Source organism: Dipodomys ordii, unplaced genomic scaffold, assembly GCF_000151885.1.
Source record: "Dipodomys ordii isolate 6190 unplaced genomic scaffold, Dord_2.0 Scaffold26, whole genome shotgun sequence".
NCBI classification, from domain to species: Eukaryota; Metazoa; Chordata; class Mammalia; order Rodentia; family Heteromyidae; genus Dipodomys; species Dipodomys ordii.
The window spans coordinates 11111213-11122580 of NW_012267242.1; the positions used below are offsets into that span (position 1 = coordinate 11111213).

At 41.0% G+C, this 11368-nt stretch overlaps 1 protein-coding gene across 3 annotated transcripts in view; it reads left to right on the forward strand.

Annotated features, from left to right (window-relative positions):
* The window catches only part of Rprd2 (regulation of nuclear pre-mRNA domain containing 2), a 69917-nt gene that overhangs the window by 35349 nt on the left and 23200 nt on the right, over positions 1-11368 (forward strand). For 2 of the 3 annotated variants that reach the window (XM_013015264.1, XM_013015265.1), the window contains exons 3-6: positions 1999-2099; positions 4361-4413; positions 7002-7128; positions 9498-9673. In XM_013015264.1, the coding sequence (XP_012870718.1) occupies positions 1999-2099; positions 4361-4413; positions 7002-7128; positions 9498-9673 (457 nt within the window). Of the gene's footprint in view, positions 1-1998; positions 2100-3031; positions 3110-4360; positions 4414-7001; positions 7129-9497; positions 9674-11368 lie in introns of all 3 variants that reach the window. The other variant, XM_013015263.1, reaches the window with a different exon arrangement.

Here is an 11368-nt window from a genome sequence, read left to right on the forward strand (position 1 = left end):
GCTCAAGTGGTAGAGCGCTTGCCTTGAGCTGAAGAGCTGAGGGACAGCGCCCAGGCCCAGAGTTCAAGTCCCACGACCAAAAAAAAAAAAGATATATATGATAATTCTACCTCTTAATTTATTTTAGTTTTTATTTTTTTCCCTGTCATGAGCCTGACCTCAGGGCCTGGGTACTGGCTTTTTTGGTAGTTTTAGTCTGACAGTCTTGTCTTGCCTGCCCCAGCTGGCTTTAAACCTTGATCCTCAGACCTCAGCCTGCTGAGTAGGTAGGATTACAGGCTTGAGCCACTGGTGCCTGGCAAATTATGGCAGATTTTATGCTACATATATTTACTTAAAGTTTTAAAAAAGGAAAAGCCAGGTATGTGGCTACTCAGCAGGTAGAGGTACTAGAGGGTTGCAGTAGGAGGCAAAAACGTAAGACCCACTCTGGGAGAATGGGGGAGGCAAAAGGACTGAGGTGGGTTTCAGGTGGTAGCGTGCTTGCTTAGCAAGCTGGAGGTTCTGAATCAAATCCCGTCTTCCCAAAATTAAATGCCAAAGCAGCTAATGATTAAAAAAAAAAAAAAGTCGGTGCCAGTGGGCTCATGCTGTGATCCTAGCTACTCAGGGGGCTGATATCTCAGGATCACTGTTCAAAACCAGCTTTGGCAGGAAAGTCAGTGAGACTCTTACTGTCAATTAGCCAATAAACCACCAGAAAACCAGAAGTGGCACTGTGGCTCAAGTGGTAGCCATGAGCTGAGGGACAGCACTCAGGCTCAAAGTTCAAGCCCCATGACCGACCCTTCCCCCCCCCCCAAAAAAAAAGTGGTACTTAAACTGACAGACTTGTCAACAGCAACAGTGAAAGATAGAAAATGTTTTGTGTCATTGATAGTAGCTTATATGAAACCAATTCAAGCCCATTTTTGCCGTTCTCCCTTCTAACATGTGAGAATGCTACAAGAAGGCCTTTACTAGACACTGAGGCTGCCTAGTATCTTGATCCTAGACTTTTCAGCCTCTGTAAGAAATAGTTTTTTTGATGCCAGGTGTCGGTGGCTCATGCCTGTAATCCTAGCTACTCAGGAGGCTGAGATCTGAGGATCACGGTTCAAAGCCAGCCCAGGCTGGAAAGTTCATGAGACTCTTATCTCCAATAAACCACTCAGAAAACCAGAAGTGGTGCTGTGGATCTAGTGGTAGAGCTGAAGAGCTCAGAGACAATGCCCAGAGTTCAACCCCCACAATGACAAAAAGATAGACAGAGAATGGAAAAGGAAAGAAAGAAATCATTCTTTTGGTTTTTTGGTTTTTTGTTTTGTTTTTTGGTTGGTCATGGGGCTTGAGCTCTGGGCTTGGGCACTGTCCCTCAGCTCAAGGCGAGTGTTCTACTGCTTAAGCCACAGTGCCACTTCTGGTTTTCTAGTGGTTTATTGGAGATTAGAGTCTTACAGACTTTCCTGCCTAGGCTGGCTTTGAACCGTGATCCTCAGATCTCAGCCTCCTGAGTAGCTAGGATTACAGGTGCGAACCACCAGCGCCCGGCCATTCTTTTTGTTTTTTTTTGTGCAGAAGCTGGGTGCTGTCTCTGAGATCCCACACCCACCGTCCTTCCCCAAGGCTAGTGCTCTGTTTGAGCCACAGCTCCACTTCTGGCTTTTTGATAGTTAATTGGAGATATGAGTCTCATGGACTTTTTTCTTTTCTTTTTTTCTTCTTTTTTCTTTTGTTGGCTGTGGGGCCTGAACTCTGAGCCTGGGCCCTATCCCTCAGCTCTTCAGCTCAAAGCTGGCACTAGTCTACCACTTGTGCCACAGCACCACTTCTGGCATGCAAGGCAAGCACTCTCCACTGAGCCACCTTCTCAGCTTTTTTTTTTTTTTTAAGAGTCCTAGAGAACATTATCAACTACCTCTTTGCTTCCCTTTTTGCTCATCATTTTGGCAAATTACTGAAAGGTGACGTTTCCAATGAAAAGGAGTAAGTCAATATTTTTATACTGTTTTTCTTTAGGGATCCATCTGTCTCTAAATCTATAGAACGAATCTTTAAAATCTGGGAAGATAGAAATGTATACCCAGAAGAAATGATTGTGGCACTTAGAGAAGCTTTGAGTAAGTATCTTTTTTTCCTCCTTAAAAATTTTTTTTTTATCAGTCTCTACAATTCTGTATACATAGGAGATAGAGGATTCTATTATGTAATAAAAATTTTAATCTGGCTTTAAAACTAAATTCTTGTGAAAATCTAGATCTGTTTGAATGAAAAATTTAAGTAGAATTAGTTTTGGGCTGAGAGATTGGATTTTATTTCTATTGACTGAAAACATCAAGCACATTAATTGATAATAGCTATCTGATTATTTTCATGCATTTGCTTTAATTGAACATTTTAAAACTGTTCCTTAATTGTATTTAATAAACATTACTCTTGTCTTTGTGTTGGAAAGTTTTGGACAGTTTTTGTACTCACCAAGCTATTTGGTAGTAAGTATATATGAAGTCTTTTTTTTTTTTAAAGCATACATTAGCTATGCAAGGGGAAGGATTTTACCGTGACATTTCCATGCATGTATATAATATATTCTAAGTAATTCCCCCATCATTTATCCCCCTTCCTTTCCTAATAAAATTTCAGTCAGTGTTTTCTTTTTCTAAAGTTAATCTAGTTCTTAGATATTTGATGCATATAATTAATCAAATAGAAGTTGGTGATAATCTACTACCATGACCATTGTTTGACTAGAAATTTGTTTTTAAAATAACCATTTTCTAAGAAGCTGTTAAATTCTTGAGTGTGTTAACTGGAATCTTTAAGCCTCCTACCCTATTCTTTGCACAATGAGGAATTTCATTGATTATAAACATTGTTTGACAGCTTCTTAGATCTAGTGGGTGTTTCTATTTTTTTATAAAAATGAAAGAAAAGGAAAGAGAAAAACTACAGTCTCGGATTGCCTTTTTTCATGCTGCAACTTTGGCACTGAAGTGGACAAACAGAACAGCTTCCCATAATGCCAGATTGCAAAAACTGAAATGTTTTCCAGGTACCTCTTTCAAAACTCAGAAGCAGCTGAAAGAAAATCTGAACAAACAACCGAATAAGCAGTGGAAGAAATCACAAAGTAAGGAACAAAATCTCAACTAATATAAAATTATCTCCTCTTTTGGAGCAGAAGAAAATGTAGACCATTTGACATCGTACCTGGCATAAACCATGGGCAAGCCTGTGTTTTCCAGGCCTGGGAGGCTCCCAGTTACTTACATTAAACAAGCCATGATGAAGTTACTTCTTAAAAATTCTCTTAAACAAAGGAAAAGCAGAAAAAGGGTTTTACTGAGTGAAGATTCACAAGTAGTTGGGGGATTAAAAGAAGAAGAAAATGCTTGATAGTGCCCAGGCAAATTCTTAGGTTCAAAGATATATGAAGTTAGAGGCAGCCGACATTAAACAACAGAGCTGAAGAGGAGACTAGGCATTAAGAAGCATGTCTGTGGTAGCCATGAAATCCTTCTGATTTGGGGATACGCTCTGCCAAGTTAGACTTGAGCCTCATATCTCATATCCTGGCAAGAAGCTCATTTTCTCACAGGAGCTCCTATTATATTGACCGTATTTACCCAGCATGTGATCAAGGGAGTGAAATACTGCATGTGATAGGCTGCTATGGGAAAACTGAGGAATACTGAGAGACTTGAAGGTGTGGAGGGAACAAGGTAGAAGACAGAATTGGGAGGTGAAACAAGACAGTTGGGAAGGTTTTGCTCCATCAAGCATATGATGTTCATCGTGATTAAGAGTGTTGTCTGACTTTTTTTTTGTTCATGAGTTGCATGCTTAGAAACAACAAGAGTCATCATTTCAGCCAAAGTTCAACCACAGTGATACTTTACTTAAGATGTCCCTTGCCTTTTTGTTGTTGTTGTTGTTGTTGTTATGAATTGAGTCAGCAGAAAAATCCAAAACTAAATATGTGGGAATAGAGTTGATATTTTTTTCAGCCAGTGGTCAGGATTAATTGGATATCCTGTTCCTAAACACTTACTTTGAGGTATTGAGATCTTCTTATACTCAGTGAGATTAGGAAAAGAAGGTACTTTATGTATCTCATGTCTCCAAATCAGCAATTCTAGGACTCCCAAGAGTCTGCTGGAGGTAAGTTGGTTAGACTTAATCTAAATAGTGTATTTTTTTATTACCATAGTTAAGAGTGTTTAAATTTCATAGTCCATTACTCTAGGAATTACGATTTAACTGTGCATGTTTGCTATGTATTTGAAGAATATTCCCTTAACCTAATATATCTAAATTTTTCCTGGATTTAGTAAATTCTATGCATTGGTATTCTCAGTTACCTTTTCTTTAATTCCAACAGCATCCTCGAATCCAAAAGCTGCTCTCAAGTCTAAAATAGTCGCTGAATTCCGAGTAAGTTACAAAATGTTTAACTACAAGAAAGTATTACCCATTTTTAGTTACAATTTCATCTATAGGCCAGTAGTACTTAGATTTACTCTGTTGTACTATTACATTCTAAACAAGCTTAAACTGTTCTAAAGAAGCCAGATTGGGATTAGATAGCTTTATCTGTTTCTCTATGGGGGAAATAACCTTCCAAATACTTGTTATGAGCTGAGTTCTGTGTTTCATACCAGAAGGAAGCTCATCTTCCTTTCTTTTTTTTTTTTTTAACTTACCTGGGACTTGAACTCAGGGCCTGAGCACTGTCCCTGAGTTTCTTTTGCTCAAAGCTAACCCTTTACCACTTGAGCCATAGTGCCACTTCTGGCTTTTTCTGTTTATGTGGTACTGAGGAATCGTTTCATGCACGCTAGGCAAACACTCTACCACTAAGTCACATTCCCAGCGCGCTCATCTTTCTTTGAAGCTCAGTTAAATTAGCAATCTCAAATAACAAAGATTGTGTTTACCTAATTGGAATTGTTTTTTCTGTCTGTTCTGGGGCTTTGAATTTGGCCTGGGTACTGTCCCCAAGCTTTTTCTCTCAAAGCTAGCATTCCATTACTTTGAGCCATATAGTACCATTTCCCGGGTTTTTTTGGTGGTTAATTGGAGAGAAGTCTCACAGACTTTCCTGTCTGAGCTAGCTTCAAACTGTAATCCTTAGATCTCAGCCTCTTAAGTAGCTATGATTATAGGCTAATTGGATTTTTTTTGGCCGGTCTCGGGGCTTGAACTCTGGGCCTGGGCATTGTTACTTAGCTCTTCAGTTCAAGCTCTACCACCTAAGCCACAGCACCACCTCTGCCTTTTTCTGCTTATGTGGTGCTGAGGAATCGAACCCAGGGCCTCATGCATTCAAGGCAAGCACTCTACCACTGAGCCACCTTCCCAGCCCCCTAATTGGAAATTTTAAAGCATGTTAGTGGGCCTTTGTCTCTCTCTACATCCCATCCTCTCTTCCTCTCTCTTCTCTCTTTCTTCTCTCTTCTGCCCTGCCTCTTTTTTTTTTTTGCCTTCGTCTCGCCTTTCTCTCTTGAGCCTGCCTGCCCTTCCTCCCTCCCCCTTCCCCTTTCCTCCCCCTCCTTCTTCCCTTCCTCCCTTCCCTCCCTCCCTCGTTCCTTCCTTCCTTCCTTCCTTCCTTCCTTCCTTCCTTCCTTCTCCCTCCCCTCCTCTCCCCTCCTCTCCCCTCCCCTTCCCTCCCCTCTCTTTTCACTTCCCTGGTTGGTCATGGAGCTTGAACTCTGGGCCTGGGCGTTGTCCCTCAGCTCTTCAGCTCTACCACTTGAGGCACAGCGCCACTTCCAGGTTTCTGGTGGTTTATTGGAGTCTTGTGTCATGGACTTTCCTGCCTGGGCTGGCTTTGAACAGTGAGCTTCATAGCTCAGCCTCTTGAGTAGTTAAGATTACAGGCATGAGCCACCAGCGCCCAGCTCTCTTCCTTTTCCTCTTGGTCTTCTTTTGCCAGTCCTGGGACTTGAACTCAGGGCCTGGGTACTCTCCCTGAGCTTCTTTTGCTCAAGGCTAGCACTCTACCACTCTAGCCACTATGCCACTTCCAGCCTTTTCTGTGTATGTGGTACTGAGGAATCGAACCCAGGGCTTCATGCATGCTAGGCAAGCATTCTACCACTAAGCTACTTTCCCAGCCCCTTGCCTGCCTTTCTTGCCTATCCTGGGGCTTAAACTCAGATCATGGACACTGTCCTTTAGCTTTGTTTGCTCAAGGCTCGCACTCTGCCACTTAAGACACAGCACAACTTCCTTTTTTTTTTTTAAAGTGCTTTATTGAAGATAGAGTCTCATGGGCTTTCCTGTCCAGGCTGGCTTTGAACCATGATCCTTGCTCACTTCGGCAGCACATATACTAAAATTGAACCATGATCCTTAGATCTCAGGCTCCTGAGTAGCTGGGATCACAAGCGTGAGCTACTGGCACCTGACCACCTTTGTCCATTTCATTCCTGATTCTGTATTCATAAATTAGCTATAAGTAACTAAGGAAATAGAACTTATGTAAAATAGTTTTTATTTTGGGGGGGGCGTTGTTTATGATGGTACTGCGTTGAACAAGGACCTCCTGCTTCCTAGCAGAGTTTCTCCACATCTTCAGACTTTTATTTCACTGATTATTTTTGAGATAAGGTTTCAGTTTTACTATAGGTCCACACCTGTACCATGATCCACCTCCTTTATACTCCCATTTTAGCTAAGATGACGGGTGTATGTCACTGTGCTCAGTTATTGGTGAGAGAGGTTTTATGCCCAGACTGGCTGTAAATCTTGATTCTTCCAATCTCACCTTTCAAGTAGCTTGCATTGTGGCAGGAGCTACTGTGGTGCTCAGCAAAAAAATATGATTTGACATGAGAATTGATCATGACATCCTTGACTTTAAGAAAAAGTAGGTGTTGTGGGGTTTTTTGTTTTGTTTTTTTCCTCTTGGAATTTCATTAGGCTTTAGTGGTGTTTTGTTTGTTTTTTATTTATGGGAGAGGTAAAATAAAAACAATTAAATGATCTGTAAGTGAAATATGACTCTGGTCTGCATTCAGTCTCAGGCCCTCATTGAAGAGCTATTGCTGTATAAGCGCTCAGAAGATCAGATAGAATTGAAAGAGAAACAGTTATCAACAATGAGGGTGGATGTATGCAGCACAGAAACTCTAAAGTGCTTAAAAGGTAAGATATCCTTTTAAATAGAATATTTCTGGCTTTGCTTTCCAGATCTGCCATTTTTAGGCACTCAAACTGGTTGACCCCAATAAAGTTTAATCCCCAGCAAAGAGAGAGGGAGAGAGAGTCATAAGTAACATCATAGGTAAACTCTTTTTTTTTTTTTTTGCCAGCTCTGGGACTTGAACTCAGGGCCTGGGCACTATCCCTGAGCTTCTTTTTGCTCAAGGCTAGTATTCTACCACTTGAGCCACAGTTCCACTTCTATCTTTTTGGTAGTTATATATATGGGCTTTGAACTAGGATTCTCATATCTCAGTCACTTCTTCTGAGTCACTAGAATTATAATTGTAAGCCATTAACATCTGGCTTGCTGGCTTTTTTTTTTTCTGCTGGTTGTGGGGCTTGAACTCTGGTTCTGGGCGCTGTCCCTGAGCTCTTCAGCTCAAGGCTAGCGCTCTACTACTTGTACCACAGTGCTACTTCTGGCTTTTTCTGCTTATGTGGTGCTGAGGAATCGAACCCAGGGCCTCATGCATGCAAGGCAAGCATTCTACCACTGAGCCACCTTCCCAGCCCCTTGCTGGCTTTTTTTAGATAGGGGATCTCTTGGACTTTTCTACTAAAACTGGCTTTTGAACTATAATCCTCCAGACCTCAGCTTTCTGAGTAGCTAGGATTTTAAGCGTGAGTCGCTGGCACCCAACTAAAATAATTATATTTCGTAACTGTGGTTAACTGGTTTGTGTTTGCACTTATATAAGGTCACTGTAATATCTTGTCATATCCATATTCTCTGGAAAGTATGTCAAGTTATTAAGGCTGAGTGCTGGTGGCTTACGTCTGTAATCTTAGCTACTCGGGAGGGTGAGATCAGAGGATCATAGTTCAAAGCCAACCTGGGCAGGAAAGTTCGTGAGACTCTTATTGCCAGTTAGCCACCCAAAAAGCCAGAAGTAGACGAAGCATGGCTCAAGTGGTAGAGTGCTAGCTTTAAGCAGATAAAGGTCAGGGACAGCGCCAGGCCCTGAGTTTTGAGTCCCACAACTGGCAAACTGACACTCCCCTCCCCCAACCCCCACTCCCCCAAGTCTTTTTCAGATAGGAGTCAGGATTTGTTGTTGTTGTTAGTCGTGGGACTTGAACTCTGGGCTTGGGCACTGTCCCTGAGCTCTTTAGCTCAAGACTAGTGTTCTACCACTTGAGCCACAATACCACTTCCAGTTTGTCAGGTGGTTAATTGGAGATAAAAGTCTGAAGGATTTTCCTGTCTAGACTGGCCATCAACCACAATCCTCAGATCTCAGTCTCCTGAGTAGCTGGGATTGCAGGTGTGAGCCAACAGCACCGGGCTTCAAGAATGTTTAGTACATGGGGCTGCAAAAGTGGCTCAGTGGTAGAGTGCTTGCCGTGCATGCCAGAGGCCCTGGGTTCCATTCCTCAGCACCACATAAGCAGAAAAAGCTGGATGTGGCGCTGTGGCTCAAGTGTTATGCTAGCCTTGAGCTGAAGAGCTGAGGGACAGCGCCCAGGCCCAGAGTTCAGGCCCTGTGACTGGCAAAAAAAAAAAAAAGAATAGTACGATAAACACAGAGATCACTTCTATTTTTTTTTTATTGTGAAAATATTGTACAGAGGAGTTACAATTACATGAGCAGATCACTTCTCTTTTTACTTTTTGTGAACCTTCATTTTCTCATCTAAGAAATATCTTACCAGCTTTGACACAGACAGTATAATGTAGGTAAACAGAATTGTGCCTCATTATTATTCCTCAATAAGAGATTTATGAAGAAAAAATATAATCAACAAACTGTTTTAGTTGGACTTTGTTTTCTTTGTTTACTCACAAGTACTTTCACTATTACTTTATCAGGTTTAAATTAATTTGTGTCAAGCTTTATTAATCTTTTTGTGACTGTGATTTATAGGTACTTCTTTAAAGTAAAACTATATCTAGAAATCTTTTTTGTACGTCTTTTATTTTAAAAATGTTGTACAGAGGGGTTACAGTTACATTAGCAAGGTAATGAGTACATTTCCTATTGAGCATTGTTGTCTCCTCCTTTGTTTTTCCCCTACCATCCCTTCCCTCCCACCTCCACAAGTATCCCCAACCCCCAGTCTAGAAATATTATACACCTAAGAACCTAGTTTGATGGTAGATCTGTAAACCTAACACTTGGTAGGAAAAACAGGATCATCACAAGTTTGAGGGAAACATGGGCTACATAGCTACACCCTGTCTCTTAAAAAAAAAAAAAAACAAGTTACATACTGAGGTAACAAGGTTCATAGAGAGGAGTTTTCTTCAAAAGTTAAATTTTTTACTTTCTAAAAAAAATCTAGAAATAAATACTTTTTCATTACTTTAGATAAAACAGGAGGAAAGAAGTTCTCTAAAGAATTTGAGGAAGCAAGCTCTAAACTGGAGGAATTTGTGAATGGATTAGATAAGCAGGTGAAAAATGGACCCTCACTAACAGAAGCACTGGAAAATGCTGGAATTTTCTATGAAGCACAATACAAAGAAGTAAAAGTGGTAGCAAATGTAAGTAATTATAACTCTCTTACATTGAATGCTATATGTCAAAGCACTGTATATTATATGTGGTAACTGAGAATAAGCATTATCTTTTTTTTACAGATGAAGAAATGACTTTATAAGAGAGTTAGTGATCTTGTACACAGATTAAGATGTAGGAGGTTTTTATATTTTTTTAAAATATAATTTTGTTATTAACGTATTATACAAAGGGGTTACCGTTTCATAAGTCAGGTAATGTGTACTTTTTTTCTTTTTCTTTTCCTTTTTTTTTGTCAGTTGTGGGGCTTGAACTCAGAGCCTTTTTTTGCTCAAGGCTAGCCCTATACTATACTTTGAGCCATAGCACCACTTATGATTTTCTGGTAATAAACTGGAAATAAGAGTCTCATGGAAGCGGGGTGCTGGTGGCTCACACCTGTAATCCTAGCTACTCAGGAGGCTGAGATCTGAAGATTACGGTTCAAAGCCAGCTCAGGCGGGAAAGTCCTTGATGCTTATCTCTAATAAACCACTAGAAAACCGGAAGTGACACTGTGGCTCAAATGGTAGAGCCCTCACCTTGAGCTGAAGGAAGCAGGGACAGCGTCCAAGCTCAGAGTTCAAGCCCCACAACCGACAAAAAAAAAAAAAAAAAAAAAGCCTAGCCTGGGCAAGAAAATCAGTTAACCGCCTGTAAACCAGAAGTGGTGTTGTGGTTCAAGTGGTAGAGCGCTAGCCTTGAGCTAAAGAGCTGAGGGACAGTGCCCAGGCCCAGAATTCAAGACCCACGACTGACCAAAAAAAAAAGTACATTTCCCCACTCCTCACATAATTATTAGGTAATTGTTTTAGGCCTTTTAATTAGCTAGATGTGATGGCATACACATCTAATCGCACCCAATACTGATGAGGCCCAGGCAGGAGCATCCTGGGTTTGAGGCCAACTATACAAAAGTACTATGCTTACTAATTTTTTACTTCTTACTTCATAGATTTTGGATATTGACATGCACATTCTTTCTGTCAGTTTCCCAACTTTAGGTGTATGGGTATGAATGGGTTAGTATGGTCATGGTGTTATAGATTGAGCCAAGGGCCTTACACATGCTGATAAACACACTGCAGTACCACCAAGCTGAAAAATAAATGGAAGGATGGATGGTGAACCAAATGATCAAATTATTGGGTTAATCCTTATCTGATGTAACTGGTTTATGGATTGATTGATTGGTTGATTGATTGATTGTGCCAGTTCTGAGGCTTAAACTTAGGGCTTGGGCTTGTGTGCTCAAAGCTAACACTCTACCATTTAAGTCAGAGCTTCAGTTCCAGCTTTATTGTGTGGTTAATTGGAGATAAGAGTCTCATGAACTTAACTGCCTGGTCTGGCTTCAAACCATAATCCTCAGATCTCAGCCTCCTAAGTACCTAGGATTGATTATAGGCATGAACCCCTGGTACCACCAGGCTTGGTGTCCTGGAAAATTGGATAAAGGTAATAGTGATACTTCAGTAAACCAAGGAACACTAAGTACTAATACAGCTAGTACTAATACACCAGAAGCAAGGAAAAAGCAAGCATGAATTCTGCCCAATCTCAGAGGGTGCATATCCCTATTGGCTAGAATCTTTTTTTTTTTTTTTGGGTCCAGTCGTGGGGCCCTGAACTCTGGGCCTGGTCGCTGTCCCTCAGCTCTTCAGCTCTACCACTTGAGGCAC